At 37.3% G+C, this 19,298-nt stretch overlaps 1 protein-coding gene across 6 annotated transcripts in view; it reads right to left on the minus strand.

The window, feature by feature from the left end:
• Window positions 1-19,298, minus strand: part of Ankrd28 (ankyrin repeat domain 28) — a 147,959-nt gene that overhangs the window by 42,369 nt on the left and 86,292 nt on the right. For all 6 annotated transcript variants that reach the window (XM_052733872.1, XM_052733871.1, XM_052733874.1 and 3 more), the window contains 4 exons: window positions 9,970-10,170; window positions 7,828-7,915; window positions 6,155-6,297; window positions 4,144-4,356 (listed from right to left, as the gene is read on the minus strand). In XM_052733872.1, the coding sequence (XP_052589832.1) occupies window positions 4,144-4,356; window positions 6,155-6,297; window positions 7,828-7,915; window positions 9,970-10,170 (645 nt within the window). The remainder of the gene's footprint in view (window positions 1-4,143; window positions 4,357-6,154; window positions 6,298-7,827; window positions 7,916-9,969; window positions 10,171-19,298) is intronic.

The following is a 19,298-nucleotide window of genomic DNA, read 5'->3' on the forward strand; positions in this document are numbered from 1 at the left end:
AATGGTTTATTTATTCAGTTTACATTTCCACAGCACTGTTTATCATTGATGGAAGTCAGGACAGGAACCTGGAGGCAAGAGCTGATGCAGAGGCCATGGAGGGTGCTGCTTATGGGCTTGCTTCCCGGAGCTTGCTCAGCCTGCCCTCCAACAGAACCCAGGACCACTGGCCCAGGCATGGCAACACCTACAGTGGGCTGGGCCCTCCCCCATCAATCACAAGTTAAGAAAATGCCTTACAGCAGGATCTTCTGGAGGCATTTTCTCAAGTGAGGTTCCTTTCTTTCAGATAACTACAGCTTGTGTCAGGTTGACATAACACTAGCCAGCACAGGAAGAAAAGAAGGAAAGGGAGCAACAGAGGAAGTTATGGAATAACACAGGAAGTAGGAAAAGGTGTGTATGTATGCAACCAAAACAATCAATGTAGTCAGGCTCATATTAAGAAAAGTTATAAAAACAAGACCATAATTAGGTTTTAAAGCCCATTCATTTACTTCTACTGCTCTTGTAAAGATCACATGTTTAGAAAGTGAATTATTATAAATTTAAATTCAAATTCAATTTCTATATTTACAAGTTAAGGTTAGGAACAACAAAATAGAGAGAAGGGTAGAAAGAACAGCAGTAGCAGAGAGGGAGTAAATGATCAGTAAAATGGTTTTCCTAACAGGCCAAATGTTAAGGATGTGGTTAATAAACAGTGACTTGAGAAATATAGGAAATACAAGTCATTGAGAGTTAATATTCTTGTTGGTTGAAAACCTAGAGCTATCAATAATCTTTGTACAATTTCACAGCAAGGTGGGACTTCAGAAGTCAAAACATAAGAAACAGACTTCAATGTAATTCAGTACTAATATAATTCAGACAACTGAATTTAAAGGGCTATTACATATTGTTAGGCAAGCTTTATGATATCTAGTGTAGGCTTCAAATCTGCTTAATCACTAAATTATACCCTTTGCTAACAAACAAAAATCACCATGTGATGTATAAATATTGAATTTTATAGATTATTCAGGATATTGGTCTAGTTTTGAACATTTTATAAGTAAAACTTCTTAGAGAAAAGAGTCTCAATTTAAATTTTGAAGGAAAAGATAAACAGAACTAATCATAGGTACGAGAGGCAACCACAAAGACACTGATATGAACCAAAGGACTCATTATCATCAAGCTGCATGAAATATCTAAATGCCAGTATAGATATTGATATCTTTAAAATCTAATCTTTGTCCTTTAAATATAGTAGCACATAACTGAAATTTTAGAATAACTAATGGTATAAATAAGCCTTCAATATTTCCATGAAACACATAAGGTGATACAAATAATTATTTTAGATGTTTTATCATAAACACTTAAAAAACAACTAGATTCACACAGAGAAACTCTACACAGTGAGTTCCAGGAAAGGCGCAAAGCTACATAGAGAAACCCTGTCTCGAAAAACCAAAAAAAGAAAAAAAAAAAAAAAAAAGAAAAGAAAAACAAAACTATATTTGATTTTTGCCTCTGAGGTCCATTAAGATAAACTGAAAGATTTTATCTTTAGGGGGAAAAAGCAATTCTCCTTACAACACAAATTCTGTTATTTTTCTGGGCTGGGTAAGAATTCAAGTTAAAATGATCACCTGGGTGTGGTGGTGAACACCTTTAAACTCAGCACTCCCAAGGCAGAGGCAGGACTGTCTGAAGAGTCCAGTTCAGCCTGGTCTACATAACCAGTTTTAGGTCAGTCAGGTGATACACTGAAACCTTGTCTCAAACAAAACAGTGAAAACCTGAAAACTGTGAAATATACTTTAACTAAACTATTAAAAAAATGTTACTAAGTGAATTGAGGATTGAAAGCATACATACATATACATATATATATGTATGTCTTTTTTTGTTGTTGTTGTTGTTGTTCTGTTTTTTCAAGACAGGGTTTCTCGGTGTAGTTTTGGTGCCTTTCGTGGAGCTTGCTCTGTAGACTAGGCTAACCTCGAACACACAGAAATCTGCCAGGCTCTGCCTTCCAAGTGCTGGGATAAAAGGCATGTGCCACTACTGCCCAGCATATGTTTTGTTTTTAATTGAGATAGGGTGGGCTCAAAATCACCATCCTCCTGTCTTAGCTCCTAAGTGTTAGGATTACAGTGTCTGCCATTATGCTTATCTTTAACTGTATCCATTGTGTACCTGTTTGTGTGTGCTAATTAGTGGGAATGTGCATGCACATGGAGGCCAAAGAACAACACTGGGCTGTGCCTCAGGAGACACCCACTTTGTTTTTTTTTTTTGTTTTTTTTTTTTTTTGGGTTTTCGAGACAGGGTTTCTCTGTGCAGCTTTGCGCCTTTCCTGGAACTCACTTGGTAGCCCAGGCTGGCCTCGAACTCACAGAGATCCGCCTGGCTCTGCCTCCCGAGTGCTGGGATTAAAGGCGTGCGCCACCACCGCCCGGCTCCCACTTTGTTTTTTAAGAGAAGGTTTATCATTGACCTGCTAGGCAAGCCACTTTACTGAGTATTTCCATAACCCTTTAAGGTAAATTCTTTAAAAAGGTAGTTTAGGGGCTGGAGAGATGGCTCAGCATTTAAGAGCACCTGTGACCCCAGTTTGACTCCCAGCCCCCACATGGTGACTCACAATTGTAATTCCAGTTCCAGGGGATGACTCCCACTTCTGGCCTTCATGGGCACCAGGCATATATGTAAGCAAAATATCCATACACATAAAATAGTAAGATAATTTAAAATTTAAAAGAACTTTAAAAAGAGAGTTTAGCTCAAAGCATAATAGAGGCTCTTAATGATACTTTCTGGTCTTCCTTCCCTGAGTATGAATTAAGTAAATTTGTCCCTCAGTTGAGAGAGAAAAGAATGAACTAACTCCCACTAGACTTAACGCTGCTTCACTTCTCTTGTGTAGCTTAGTGTTCTCAATTAAGAAAGGCAGTGCTCATCTACATTCACCTTCAAAAGGAGCAGAAATTCTCGATAAGCAGTATTTGTAAGCTTACATATTTCTACTAATCCTACATGATTCAAATTTGATTGATTGTGGCTTTCTTGGTAACACAAGATGGGGTTTGTCAAGCACTGTAAATGATAAACTGATGAATGATACAGGAGCAAACTAAAAAACTTTTTAACAATGTAAAATAATTATATACTAAGAAATAATAGTGCTTGAAATCTTGGTTACCTGTGTTTTTCACAGTATTACACAGTGAAAATAAATTTGACTCCTGAATTTGAACATATTTCTAAAATGCTTACTTCTGAAAGCAATTATGAACAAGAAGCCAAATGACTGTTCTTTACGTGTAAATACAGATAATATTTCTATCCTAACACCATGAAAAATTTTATTACAGAAATTTCAGAAAACAGTTTCAAAACAGTATTATAGCCTGAATATCCATATACATATGTGGGCTCTACCATCAACATTTTACTCCATGTTTTTTATCACATTATCGATACAATTATTTGATGCTTTAGAGTTAGTCACAGGTGTCATCACTATGTGACAATCAGGGTGTATCATTCATTATTTAACACCTACTATTTCCCTTCTAACACAAAGTTTACATAAGATGAAGTAAGTGCACTAGTCTTAAGAACTTCGGTGAGTTTCCACAAGTGCTTATCTACATTACACAAGGCCTGTCAAGTACAAAGCAGCACCATTACCCTGTAAGGTCTCCTCATGCCCCTTGCCTAGGCGATCCTTCTTTCCCATGGGCAACAATTGATCTGTTATTTGGCCCCTGACTATAAATTCTGGAACTCCAAATAAACAGAATTCCATTTGTTCTAGAATCTTGCATAGATGGAAAATGTATTCAATTTTTTCCCTGATTCAGTATAATATTTTAGAGATTTATCCATGTTTTTTTTTTTTTTTTTTGAGGGGGGGTGGTTGGCAGTGGAGACAGGGTCTCACTGTGCAGCTCTGCTGGCCTCAAGCCAGAGATCCGCCTGCCTCTGCCTCCAGAGAGCTGGACTAAAGGCGTGCACCACCACGCCTGGCCTTTTCCATGTTCTTAAGCTCACCAGTAGTCTTTTAAATTCTGGATGGTCTGTGTTGTGAATATTGTTTTAGACAGTTAACTAAGTACAGAAAGCACGGGTTCTAATTTTGTTTCATACCTTCATATTGACGTCGGCCCCATTGCTAACCAGGAGTTCTAAACACAGTGCTCCATGTGTGGATGCAGCAGCAAAGTGCAAAGGAGTGAATCCTTTTTCATTCTTCTGATTCACATTAGCACCACAGTCTATGAGCTCGTTCACAACAACGTCTTGTCCATTGTAACAGGCCACATGAAGAGGTGTGTTTCCATAGGCATTTGGTTCATTCATCTATAGGAGAAAAAAATGTGAATGTTAAGCAATTCTTCTATTACTACTGTAAGCTATTTTAAATTATCAGTTATGGAAAAAGGGATAAATAAAAGATAAGATTTATGTTAAGGTTGTCTTACAATAATGAACATAACAATAAGCAATTTATTGTTAAATGGGTTACATACATTTAGAGAATGTACTTCACACATATAATGTTAAATTCTTCCACAAGAGTTATTTTAAAAAAACAATGTATTTTCAAAAGTCTTTGAGCTAAGGGAGAATTTATTACAAATAGTGAGCAGAAACAAGGATGCTTCATTCATCTGTTTCAGAGATCTTTTAAGGCCATTATGCTAATTGGTTGAAACAGCTACAGGCATTGGTGAACAAAAATGAAACTTTTAGCCATCTTGTACTTTTCAGGATCCCACTCAACAATATGTCTGGGTGTTTTGCAACTTCTTCCAATTCCCACATTTTCAATGAATTCCTTCCTCGTTTTTTCAGTACAGTGTTTCTCACAGTCCTCAAACAGTCAGAGCACCTCTATAGTCCTAGCATGTCTTGTCTAACTAGAACCATATACTTTCTGACAGCTTTATTGCCTCCCTCTCTTTGCACTCTCCTTTCTCCTTATTCACTGCTTTCAAGAATCAGTAGGTTTGATCCATGTGCCCCTACAATAAGAGTAAATAACATTAGGGTAGGGATGGTGGCATATACCTATAACCCAAGCACTTGGAAGCTGAGACTGGAGGATTCCAAATTTGAGGCCAACTTGGGCTACACAATGAGACTGTCCCCAAAACCAAGAGTAAATATAATAAAAGAAGGACTAAAGGACATATATCCAAAGAATGTCATATAAAAGCTACATGTATTCTTATTCAGGGATCAAATATATACCAAGTGAGCAGAATTCTTCCCTAATCAAAATGAATGGTATTACTACAGTGTTTATAGTACTCATATGTACATTTGGTTAATAAGTATTTTGTCTTCCTCCCTTGCTTTTGTCAGTATCCCATAATGATAATGTGATCTGCTACAGTCACTTAAATAAAGCTAGACTTACTACTCAGAAAACTGACAATAACACAACTACCTAGTCAACGTGTGTCTGATCTGCTGGTTCCCAGAGAACCGGAAGAAACAGAGCGACAGGACCTGAAATGTGATGGAAAATAAAAACTTTGGGCAAATCACTCATCTTTGGAATTGGCTTTAACTCTTTATATATTTTGACTAATTACCTATTGTATTGGTTAGTGTTACGTGTCATCTGTGAGAAGGGAACCTCAATTGAGAAAACTGTCTCCATAAGATCAGGCTATAGACAAACCTATAGGGCAATTTCTTAATTAATGATTGATGTGGTGATTCTTAATTAATGATTGATTGTGGGTGGTGCCATTCCTGGGCTGGTGGTCCTGGGTGATATAGAAAAGAGAGTTTAGCAAACTATAAGAAGCAAGTCAGTAAGCAGCAATCCTCCATGGCCTCTGAAGCAGCTCCTGCCTCTAGATTTCTGCCCTGACTTCCTTCAATGATGAACAGTGATATGGAAGCATAAGCCACATAAACCCTTTCCTCCCCAAGTTGCTTTTGGTCATGGTGTTTCAGCACAGCCAATAGTAATCCTAACTAAGACATATATATTGATCATATCATGATACTAGCTAATTAAAGGTTTGGAAAGATTTGGTAAAAAGACAAAGATATTACTGCTATCTTTCAAACCTAAGTTCTGACAATATAGTAAAAGCATAGAACAATACATTAATTTATACTGCTTACTCTATATACCTACATCAACTCCAAGATCTAGAAGGTACTTGACTACACTGATCATTCCACTAGAGGCTGCTGCATGAAGAGGTGTGTAAGACTTCTTATCCTTGCACGTTACTTCAGCTCCATGAGACACAAGTAATTTCACTACTTCGATGTGACCTGAAAATACATTTATAAAAATAAGCAAACAAATCCAAACAGATCAGCACAAAGAAATTATTAAATATATCCTGAATACATTTTAAGAAATGTAAAGCAGGCCAGGCGGTGGTGGCTCATGCCTTTAATCCCAGCACAGAGGCAGGCGGATCTCTGAGTTTGAGGCCAGCCTGGTCTACAGAGCGAGTTCCAGGGCAGATCCCAAAGCAACACAGAGAAACCCTGTCACAAAACAACAACAACCAAATCTGCCACCCCCAAAGAAACGTAAAACAACACATTAAGTTTATGATGCATGACAACTAATAATTCATGCTGTAATTCAAGAGGAATGAAAAAAATCTAAGAATTCAGAGTAATTGACGAATCTTGGTAGCGAGAACAACTAAAAATAAATAATACTATTTACTATTTTATCTAGTGTCATCCTTGACTAGATCTTGTTCCTCTGCCCCAAGGTCATTTAACATCTCTTCTTTCTTTTATTTTGTGATGTCTTCCGTCATGTCATCACATGACATAGGAGGAAGGAGGACATTTACCAGATGACAGAACCTTCATCTTGGACTTCCAAAGCTCCAAAACTTAAAGGAAATGAAATTCTGCTCAGGATAAATTACCCAATCATGGGTATTCCGTTATAGTAACAAAGGTAGATCAAGAATGTACTGCTAACTCCAAAGCACAGAAGACCTTTTAAATCATAATCAAGTGTATCAAGGACATCTGACCCATGCTAGGACTAGACTAAGATTCACACACTTAACTATTTTAGAAGCTCAACTTTAAGCAAGCCACAAAATTATTCTGGCCTTTATTTCATGAAAATAACTATTAAGTCAAACCTAATTTCTTCAAAGTGAAAGGCTCATTATACTCCATTGACTGTGCCAACCTTTTTAACACAAAATGTGTTGTTTTAAATCGCATACACAGTTTTAAACCTCCTCAATGAATAACCAACAATAGAATATTCAGGAAAGTATTCAAAACTTAAGGATATAAAACTCTACAAAGTGTGACAGACTTTAGGATGAAGCACAACTCCTTCTGGCTATTTTACCTTTAACACAAGAAAAAAATGTCCTCATATAAGAAGAGGTCCATTATTTTTGGTAGTCATACACATTTTTAGGTGATGGAGATTGAACCCAAGGCCTTGTGCATGCAAGGCAAAACACAGTATCACTTCAGCTATACCTCCAGTTTAATAAGATGCTTCTCAATGCATCTTTACAACTTACACTTTAAAAACCCAATAAAAAGAAGAATGGATATGAGAATGAGCTTTTAGTAAACACCCATCTTAAGTTAAATATCCCAGGCAACCATCTGAGATGTCTCTTGTTTCCTTCAGTTTTATAAACTCCAGTGTACTGTTGTAGTAAACTTCTACTTGTTCTGTTTGGGCTGCAACCTCACATACTGTATAACTTATTGTTATACTTAAAAAGGTTGCATAAATGCCAAACCCAAAATACATTATTTCCCCTAAATATATTGTCAAAAGTAAATTTAAAAAGTACATACCCATATATGCTGCCCAATGGATGGCACGTCTATCTTTCTTGTCAAAAGCATTAATATTGGCACCTCTGGACAGGAGTAGTTTGACCATCTGGAATAAAAGTAAACAGTTTCAGAAGTAGAATTGTTTATAAATATGCCTTGTGATTATTTAACTTGATTTCTCTAGCACTGAATCACTGCAGTTGTAGAATCACTACAGTTGTAGAAAGGAACTAAACTGAATATTGATAAATATTGAAGGACAATTAATATAATACGATAACATGGGAGGGAGTTCACTGTTACTAAAGTCAGGCTGCAGCCTCTTTTAAGAGGCCAGTTTGCAACCCAGTATTTTATGAACATCCAAGTAAGTACAAACCTTGTAAATCTAAAAGATGGAATACTTAAATAGAAGTTGTATTGCTATTAATAGCCTAAAGTGTTATTAGAATGTAAAGAACTGTCTCGTACCAGTAATGTCTGAAATTTAATTTTATCCCTCATGGTAGATCTACTATGTTTAAATCAAATTATTACAGTCTATTTTCAAATTTTATATTTTAAAGTCTGTATTTCAAATTCAATATTTACAAAGTCTATTATCTCATAGTGAATCAATAATAATATAATATTTATGATTGTTCCTCTATTTTGTGATCTATGTCCCAGTTGATCAAGAATTCAGAGTATTACAATGAAAAGAACAACAAGGCCACTAGGCTTCCAGCTGCAAAATCTTGCAAATGCCATTCAAAAATTTGTGTTCTTTTCTCTGCACACTAGGACTAGGATTTGGGTACATTAGAGTGCAACTTGTTTCAGCTGCTTAGAAGAGGCTGAGGTTGGAGGATAGCCTGGAGTTCAGGAGTTTGGAACATAATAATATTTCATCTTAAATTAAGAAAGGGAAGTGAAGAGAGTAAGAACAATAGCACAAAAAGGAAAGAACCGAAGGAAAGAAGGCAGGCAGGGGAGGGGGAGAAGGGGAGGTTGAACAAAGGTTCCTCTAACTCTGGTTCAACTAGGCTTACTTACCAATGCTTGAAGAAAGATAACTATTTTGTGTGTAGTGTATACCTGTTTGTGTGTGTAGACCAGAGATTGATATTAGGTGTTTTCCTCCTTCATGCCCCACCTTTTTATTATTTTGTTTTGTTTGTTTTTTGAGGCAGGGTTTCTCTGTTGTAGCCTTGGCTGTCCTGGAAGTCACTCTGTAGACTAGGCTGGCCTTGAACTCAAGAAGAGATTTGCCTGCCTCTGCTTCCCTAAGTGCTGGGATTAAAGACATGCGCCACCTTTGCCCAGCCCTCCAACATTTTGTGTGTTTTTTTTTTGTTTTTTTTTTTTTTTTTGAGACAGGGTCTCTCACCTGAAGTTTACCAATTTGGATAGGCAGGCTGACCAACCAGTTGTAGAGAACTGACTGGGTTATAGGTGTGCACCACCACACCTACTCTTTATGTGGGTGCTAGGGATATGAACTCAGGTTCTCCCTCATGCTTGCATAGAAAGTACTGATGGCCTGAGTCATCTCCCCAGCCCTGTAGTGACTAATTTTCTTTTTTAAAAGGATTTATTTATTTATTATGCATACAGTGTTCTGCCTGCCTGTATCCCTGCAGGCCAGAAGGGGCACCGAATCTCATTACATATGGTTGTGAGCCACCAAGTGGTTGCTGGGAATTGAACTCAGGACCTCTGGAAGAGCAGCCAGTGCTCTTAACCTCTGAGCCATCTCTCCAGCCTGACTAATATTCTTAATCTGTTTTCTTTTGCTAGTTCTGTCACTAAGGAATTATCTCAATACAAACTAGAAGAAAGCAGTGTTTCTAAACACTGCCTTTCTTTGCTATTACCCTTCCTTCTGAAAGAACAGTGAAATTGCTGTCTCCCTGTACTTTCTAGACAATGACAGAATACATCTCTTGTTATCCTAGAGCTGACAATGCTGTCATTCTAGGTCATTGTGAAATTCTAGTATATGTGTATTAAGTACTAAGTAAAATTTTAAATTTGAGAACACTTATATCACTGAAAAAGAAAAAAAGCTGGGAAATTCTGTTTGCTTTTCCTATGAACTGAATGAATTAAAAGAAGGCAAATTCATTAATACTCGAAGGCTGGAAGAAAGACAATCAGTTTCTAATTGAATGCACCTACCTCGCCATGCCCACTGAAAGCTGCATGATGCAATGCAGTTCTCCCTGCTCGATCCGATACATTCACATTACTCAGAAGAGGTACCAAAGACTCAGCGCACTTTACAGCTTTATTAGCAGCAGCTATATGTAAAGGGGTCTGCCAATTTTTGTCTCGAGCATTAACATCGGCAGAATGCTTCAAAAGTATCTGAACTGCTTCCTAAAATATAAACAAGAGGAGTGAATACTTTTAGAAATTATGAAGATGTAGACATATGGAGAAAATAAAAGTTTTGAAGGAGCTCACAATAAGTATGGGAATTTAAGAAAGTATTTTGAATTTAAAGATAGTACTTAGAGCCATAAAAAGATGTATCTTGATAAAATGCATGTTTTTCATTAAGTGTTCATATCTTGTTTCTTATTAGCAAAAATACATTAGCATATACATAGCATAGCTTTAATAAGATTTATTATTTAATATTAAATATACAGAAACTTAAAAAGACATTTTTCATCTCTCAAAGAATTATGCATTACATTTTACCAAGTGAAAAAAAATCACTAGGTCTGGCTCATTAAATTAGTACATAAAAGGTCTTTTATTGCAATGCTATTTAACATGTTACTACTGAAGCAACTAAACCATTACTGTACTGAGAAATTCATCTCCTTAGAAGCATATGGGAACCTTACACTATCACTTTTATAAAGTAGATGTATGCAGGATTCCAGGAATTTAGCATGTTATTGGCATTAAGCAATAATCATAATTAAAACAGCAAAACTGTCTCCTTACAGTGATAATCCTATCTTTAGTAGGTAAGTACAAAACCACATATGAAAATGAAAAGCAACAGAACTAGAACAGAATCTCAATACTATGACCTTTTAAAATAATTAAAACTTTATTTTCAAGAACTTGCAAATAAAAAACATCACAAAGAAGTCAGCCAGACTCCAAATTGCATGAACTTCTACGGTTAGAAGAGTCATCCTGAAGCTGTGGAACTTCACAAAAAATCTTACTTTCAATATCAATTATTATTTTATGCATTTAATTTACCACAACCTCCACCCCAAATCATGAGAGCCAAACTAGAAAAACAATGAGCTTTATATTCTTTCATAGCTTGTGTCCGATAACTGCTTTCCACCCTTCCTCACCATCTAACATTTACCCTTTCTTGTTCCCATTCTTACATGGTATATTGTACACACATATTTGTTTGCTTATATACATTATATATAAATATATAAATTACAGACTAGAGTCCACATGAGGAAAAACATGCAGTATTTTTCCTTTCTGAAACTGTTTGACCTCAACTAATATTATATATTGTAAGTTCATCAATTTTTCTGCAAATTGTGATTTTTTTCTTTAGCGCTGAATAATATTCCATTTGTATCAGATTTTAATTATCCATCCATCTCTTGATGAATAATTAGGTTCCTTTCATTTCCTTGCTATGGTGAATAAAGCATATCTCTGCGGATGGCTAGAAATAATAAAGATTAGGGAATAAATTAAAGAAATAAACATTAAAATAACAAAACACAAAATCAATCAGAATTGGTTCTTAGATCAAGAGTGTCTTCATAACAGACTCCAGCAAAATACAGAACATTACTAGGACCATTATGAAAAATTATACTCTAAAAAGCTAGATAACTCAGAAGAAATAGATTTTCTAAATGTATATCACCTAAAAAAATTAAACTTAGAAGATATCAATAATGCAAACAGACTCATTACAAGAAATGAGATTGAAGCCATAGTCAAAGTCCTCTCATCAAAGGAAAGTCCAGAAAGCTGATTCACTGCTGAATTCTATCAAACTTGCAAGAAAGATCTCTTACCAATTCTTAACTTTTTCCACAAAACAGAAGATGAAGGAGCACTACCAAATTTATTCTATGAAGTGAGTATTATTCTGATGCCCAAACCAGGTAAAGACACAAGAACAACAATAAGAAAACTACCGACCCATTTCTTTAATGAACATAGATGCAAAATTCTCAGAAAAATACTTGGCAAACAGAATTCAGGAACATATTATATTAAGGAGATTATATATTATGACCAAGTGGGCTTTATCCCAGAAAGGCAATGTTGGTTCACATACATAAATTAATAAATATAATACACCATATAAATGAATTTGAGGACAGAAACCACATAATAATTTTGACTGATTTTAAGAAGATATTTGACAAAATACATTATACCTTCATGATAAAGTTTTGGAGATATTAGGAATAGATGGAATATACTTCAAAATAATAGAGTATACAACCAACTTATAACATACATTATATTAATGGAGACAAAATGAGAGCATTTCCTCTAAAAGCAGGAATAAGACATAAGAATGCCCAATCTCCCCTCTCTTATTTGATACAGTACTCAAAATCTTAGTTATACCAAAAGAAAGACACAGAAGATGGATAAAAATAAGAAAGGAAGAAGTCAAATTATTTTTATTTGTAGATGGCATGATCCTTGACTTAAAAGGTACTATATAGTTTACTAGAAATCTCTGTGATCTATAAACACAATAAAGTTGCAGAATAAAAAAACCAACATAAAAAAATACCCCAGTGGCCTTCATATTTTCCAACAATGTACTCTCAGAGAAATAAATTATAAAAATATTCCATTCAAAATAACTCCAAAAAACCTGAAGTATTTAGGAATATAACCTAGTCAAAAAATAAAAAGACCTCCAAACAACAAAAACTTCAAGACACTGAAAAAGGAAATCACAGAAGGTACTACTAGATGATGGAAAGACCTTCCATATTCTTGGACTGGCAGAATTAGTATTGTGGAAGTTGCTGTATTATCAAAAATATACAAATTTACTGTAATTATCGAAAATCTGATGTATTCACAGATCACATAAACAAATCAGTAAGTATACTGTCACACTAGATATATTTAGAAAAAACAATTAAAGAATCATAAGGAACCACAAAGGAGCACAAATAGCCAAAGTAATCCTAAGGAGTAAGAACACTGCTGGATTATGACAATACTTGCTCCCAAACTGTATCATCAGTATAGTGATAAAAACAGTCTAGTATTGGCACAAAAACAGGAAGGAGGACCAACAGAAAGGAGGACCCAGAAATGAAAGACAAAGCTATGCTCACTTAATTTTGACAATGGAGACAAAAAGCTCGTATTTGAAAAAAAAAAGATAGCCTATTCAAACAAATGGTGCTCTCAAAATTGGATATCTTATCTGCAGTAGAATGAAATCAGATTAATTTTTCACCTTGTTAAAAAAAATCAATTCAAAATTGGATCAAATCCCTTAATTTAAAACCTGAAACACTGAAATAAAAGAAAACAGATAATACTCTTCAAGATACTAGGTTCATCAAGAACTTTATGAATAAACACCATTTATACAGGAACTAGCCTTAAGTACCAACAGATGAAATTTGAACTTTTAACTATTAGCAACAGAAACTATCAACAGAGGAAACAGCGAAGAAGAGAGAAAATCTTTTCAGCTACACTATACACAAGGGGCTAATTTCCAGAATTTACAAAGAACTGAATAAATTAAATACTAAGGAAATAAAACTGCCAATCAACAAATGGGCAAGTAAACTGAGCAGTTTTCAAACAGAGATACACAGATGTATGGTGATATTTTATTTGGGCTCGAATAAATAAAGCCTGCATGAAGATCAGAGGAAAAAGCCAGTCACTATATTAAACATAAGGCCCAGGCAGTGGTAGCACATGCCTTTAATCCTAGCATTTGGAAGGCAGAGATTTATCCAGATCTCTGTGAGTTCAAGACCACACTGGGCACAGAGTTAAAGGTGACACATGCCTTTAATCCCAGCACTAGTTAACCATAGAGGTCTGGAGGTCTGTATAGACAGGAAATGATAGAGCTGGGTGGAAAGAAGAAGCTGAGCAGAGAGAGGAAGTAAGATGGCAGGGCACAGAAAGGGTTTATAGGTGTGAGTATACAGGAAGTAGCTCTCTCTTAGGCTGAGGATTTCCTAGGGGTAAGAATGTGGCTGGCTTCTTTCTCCTTCTCTGATCTCTCAGTTTTCACTCCAATATCTTGCTCTGGGTTTTTAATAAGACCTTTTAAGATTCGTCTTACACAGATGGCCAGTAACTGATTTTAAAAAGTATTCAGTATCTCTAACCATCAGGGAAACACAAATTAAAACTACTCTTACCCCAACTCATCATCAAGAAAACTAATAACAGGGACTGGAGAGATGGCTCCGAGGTTAAAGAGTATTTGCTGCTCTTGCAGGAGACCCCAGTTTGGATCTGAGCACCTACAAGGCAGCTTACAATCATCTGTAACTCCAGATCTAGGGGACCAATAAAGCAGTTCAGCTGAGATCCTTTTGGGTAAGGACTCAGAGGCTTTCAGTCTGAGGAGACAGGATCAAGCTGAGGAGTTGGTGAGATGAGGTTGGCTGTGGCTTGTTCTGCTTCTCTGATCATTCAGTTTCACCCCAATATCTGGTTCTGGGTTTTTTTATTATATTAACCATTAGATTTCATGCTACAGACTAAGGCTCTCATCTGGCCTCTGCAGGCAAAACACTCAGACACATACAATCAAAGTAAATAAATCTAAATAAATAAATCTGACAGTGCTGGGAACATAAAACCATCTTGTATAAAACTATTCTGTGTGATTTTGAAAAATGTCACGTGTGCACACTGTGTTAAAGAGCCAGTCCTAAGGCAGCCCAGAGAGGAGCCAAGCCTAAGGGAGGCTCTCTGATGTGTTAATGAGCCAACCCTAAGCTGTGACACCTGAGAGTGCAAAGTTAATGCCTACTGGAATAGTACAAAAATTGGAGGTGGCCCCGGATCTTACTGTCCTCCCTGAGATGGGGCACTTCAAACCACTGTGTTGATCCTCGTCTGCAAAGGGACTTTGAGACTGGCCACTGTGTGACTCTGGCTTATGAGTCAAATTTCACCTTCAAATTTCTTGCATAGTTGATGAGTTCACACAGGTCCACCTGTCAGAACTAGCCCCTGGCCAGTGCTCTTAAGGACTTTCTGGAACTTCCAACAGTGCCACACTCCAGGTGACATAGCTGAAGGACCTCCTAGCAGATGCTGGTCAAGCTCACAGCTCACTGGCTCTGCTTGTCAGTCAACAAATGTTGGGAAGGATATGGAGAAAGAGGAACCCATATTCACTGCTGAAGGTGAAAACAAATACTGCCATTATGGATATCAGCTTGGAGGTTCCTTAAAAAATTAAAAATAGGCCGGGTGGTGGTGGCGCACGCCTTTAATCCCAGCACTTGGGAGGCAGAGCCAGGCAGATCTCTGTGAGTTCGAGGCCAGCCTGGGCTACCAAGTGAGTCCCAGGAAAGGCGCAAAGCTACACAGAGAAACCCTGTCTCGAAAAACTGAAAAAAAAAAAAATTAAAAATAGAACTACTATATTACTCAGCTCTCACTCCTGGGCACAAATAAAGAACTTAATTCTATCACTTACAAGACATACTATTTAAGTTTTGTAAAACTGCCCCTTGGTGCTCATTCTTTTCAAAATTGCTATAAGATATAACTAACTAATTCACATGGAGTAACAGAATATTCCTAGGGACCTGCCCTGAGAAGATTCCTCCCAGAGTCCTGGGGAAGACACTACATCTGGCATGGGGTTATCTGAGAATCTATATACACTGAAGAGCCAAAGCACCCCCATTTCAAGCAAGCCGCTCACCCCAGCTTGAAACAGGTCTGAGTTTCAAAATTCTCAGAGCTGCTGACATAAGTGCCAGGACAAAGTCAGGATGTTTGAAGAGCCATGTGGTAGCAACTGATTAACCACAGAATGCCCCAATGCTGGAGGTAATCTATAAAGTTTAACAAACAACCGGTTAAAACTACAAAGTAAGATAACACAGAAATTCTGAAAAGCCCCTATAACTTGAGCCAATCAGAATTGTACCCGTACTAGCACCCCTAAATGATGTAACCTTATGGTTTTTGCCTTTAAAAACTGAGCTTGCAGAGGGGTGGGCACCTCCTCCAGCCTCCACTGTGTCGGGGTGCTCGACCGAGGTCCCTGCCGCGGCTTGAATTGAAATAAACCTTGCTTTTGCATTTCGGTGAGTTCGAGTCTCTGGTGGTCTCTTTGGGGGTCTTGCGCCCAGGGCACAACATACACCATGCTCTTTGTCCATTTACTTTATTCCTCTATGACAAAATTCTATCTATACAGCTTCAGCTCTGTCCTTACATTCAGCTCCTCTCTGTGCCCACTTTCCCTGTCCTCATAGTTTTAGTAAGCTCCTATGCTTTGAACTCATCTTGTCCTCTGTTCCTTTGTCCTCCATCTTTCCTTCCTTGCTCCTTACTCTGGCCCTGAGAAACTCTGCCCTCTCCTCTCCTCTTCTCTCTGGCCACATGACTCTGCCTTACCATCTATAGAAATTCTCCTTGTTCTCCTCTTCTCTGCTGAGAAAACACGCTGCTCTGCCTGTTTTCTCTCCCTGTCACAAGACTCTGCTGGGCCTGAAGGCAAGGGATGGTCTGAGCTTCATTTGCACAAGAAACAAAGCTATGCATCCACAGTCCCGCCTTGTCTCCTAGGCCCTGCAGGGGTGTTAGTTACCAAGTGGATCAGCAGTTAAGTCTGAGAAGCTAAACTGTTCGCCAATGGCCTAGCAGTATATGGGCACACAAGAATAGCATAATGTCATAGCAAAAGACAGCTGATATATTAAAAACTGAATAACACCAAATATTCCTTGATAAATGGCTTCCTCTAGAAAAATGCCTTGAATTTTCTAGGTATAGCTTTAATATACAGCTGAATCTCTATAATATATTCTTGCAGGCCGCTAGAATGGAGAACATTAAAGTGTGAATAGGTATAAAGTTACAAGGGTTTAAGGATGACTAAATGACATAAGCACAACTTTGGTCTTTGAAATAAAGATCAATCAGAACCATCTGAAATATAGGAAACAGCATTCGTACTTGATAGGGTCGGCAAAAAAACTGAGGAGGTGCTCAGTAATCTACTAGCTTGTTGAGCAAGTCAGGCAGTGTATCAAAGATAGACAGAGGCTCATGACCCCACAACTCCATTCCAGTTAGAGAAAATAAACAGACCTCTTCAAGGCTGCTGCCTTAGTTAGTTGGGTTTCTAGTGCTGTGATAAAGCACCATGACCACAAGCAACTTAGGGAGGAAAGGGTTTGTTCATCTTACAGCTTGTCAGGAAAGGAGGACAGAGCAGGAACTAAAGGCTGGAACCTGGGACAGGTAAGCAGAAGCCATGGATGAGTGCTACTTACTAGTTTGCTCTTCCTAACTCGTTCAGTGTGCTTTCTTATATAACCCAGGACCACCTACCCTGGGATGTACCACCCACAGTGGGTTGAGCCCTCCTACATCAACCATTAATCAAGACAAGACCCCATAGACTTGCCTAGAGGCCAAAATCTTAATAACACCATTTTCTCAATAAAGATTTCCTCTTCTGGGGCTGGAGAGATGGTTGTGCAGTTCAGAGTGCTGGCTGCTCTTGAAAGGGCCTTGGGTTCAATTTACAGGACCCACAGCAGCTTACAATCATCATAACTCCAGTGCCAGAAGAACTGGTACTGGATGTATTTGTACCCATGGGCACAAATCACGTATGTGGTACACAGATATACATGCAGGCAAAATACCCCCCACCCCCAGCACACAGCAGACCAAGCTGGGTATGGTGATATACATCTACAATCCTGGCACTTGGGAGGATGAGGCAGGAGGATCAGGAGTTTGATGTCAGCCTACATTACATAGTAAGAGCCTGTCTCAAAAGAAAAAAAGAGAGAAAAAAATTCTCATTTCGGATGACAAGCTGGGTCAAGTAGAACAAACAAAATAAACCCAATAAGGACAAATGCTCATATCAGTTTCTTTTGAACAGTCATAAAATCAAATATGCAAATATCTATCAATAAGAAAATGCAAAGGCAAACTGTTTAATATTACTCAGCAATAAAGGGAAACTCATTATTAACATTGGCAGCATCAACAAATCTTAAAAAGGTTATATTGCAGTAATTAAAACAAAAGAGTATAAATTGTTTGATTCAATTTTTACAAAATTCTACAGGGAAAATGACAGTATATAAATCATAACTGTAGCTCCCTCTGGGGATATGGAAAACTGAATAAAAAGAGACATGAAAGGGCAAGTTAAGTATCTCATGTACTTTAATGAAGCAGTAAAATGATAGAAAAAGTAAGGTCTGGGTTCTCTGTCACTCAACAGCTGCCTTCAAATATCTGTTCTTATAAAGGTGTTATAAGGTCTAGAAGATAGCAAAAACATTAAGAATAGTTTCTAAAAATGTCAGTTATCTTAATACACAAACAGTATATAGAATTATAAACAGGAAAGAGTCTTTTATCCATGGGAGACACCTCATATTACATTAAGACAATACTTTTCAAACTGAAATGGGCATTAAGGGCTGGAGAAATGGCACAGTGTTTGATAAAGTACAAGTGTGTGTGGACCTAGGTATGGATCCCTAGAACCATTGTTTTAAAAAAAAAGCCAGGTAGGTGTGGCAGCTACCTATAATCCCAGTACTTTGGAGACAGAAACAGAAAATACCCAGGGCAAGCTGGCTAGCTAGCCTAGCCAGAGTTGGTGAGCTCTGAGTTCAGAAAGAGACCCCATTTCAATGAATAAAGTGGGTAGTGACCAAGAAAAACATCTGATGTCAACTTTGGGTCTCCACATGCATGTGCATACAAATGCAAGCACACTTAGATACATACACGAGAGCATGAATGCAGGGATGGACACATGGACAGATGAGGACATGGACACACACACACAAATGTACTTAAAAGTAATATTCCTAAAATTAACTTCAACATTCAAATAAATTCTTCAAATTAATCATTATATACTGATGACACTATGTTCAGCAGAACCTTGGGACAGGGTATTATGAACCAGTAAAGAAAAGACTTAAAGTTAGAAAAACACTTTTTCGGGCTGGAGAGATGGCTCAGTGATTAAGAGCACTGACTTCTCTTCCAGAGTACCCAGGTTCAATTCCCAGCATCCACATGGCAGCTCACAACTGTCTATAACACCAGTTCTAGGGAATCCAACACCCTCACACAGACATACATACATACAGACAAAACACCAATAAAAAATAAAAATAAATAAATAAATAAAAATACTTTCTTTCTCTTGGAGAGACAGATACAGGGTTTCTACTCTTGTTTACTCCAGACTCTAAGAGCCTTACACACAAAAGGAGAAACGCAACAATTAGCTTAGTTTGTACAAATTCTGAAGTAAA

Source organism: Peromyscus californicus, unplaced genomic scaffold, assembly GCF_007827085.1.
Source record: "Peromyscus californicus insignis strain IS unplaced genomic scaffold, ASM782708v3 Scaffold_12__1_contigs__length_115047231, whole genome shotgun sequence".
NCBI classification, from domain to species: domain Eukaryota; kingdom Metazoa; phylum Chordata; class Mammalia; order Rodentia; family Cricetidae; genus Peromyscus; species Peromyscus californicus.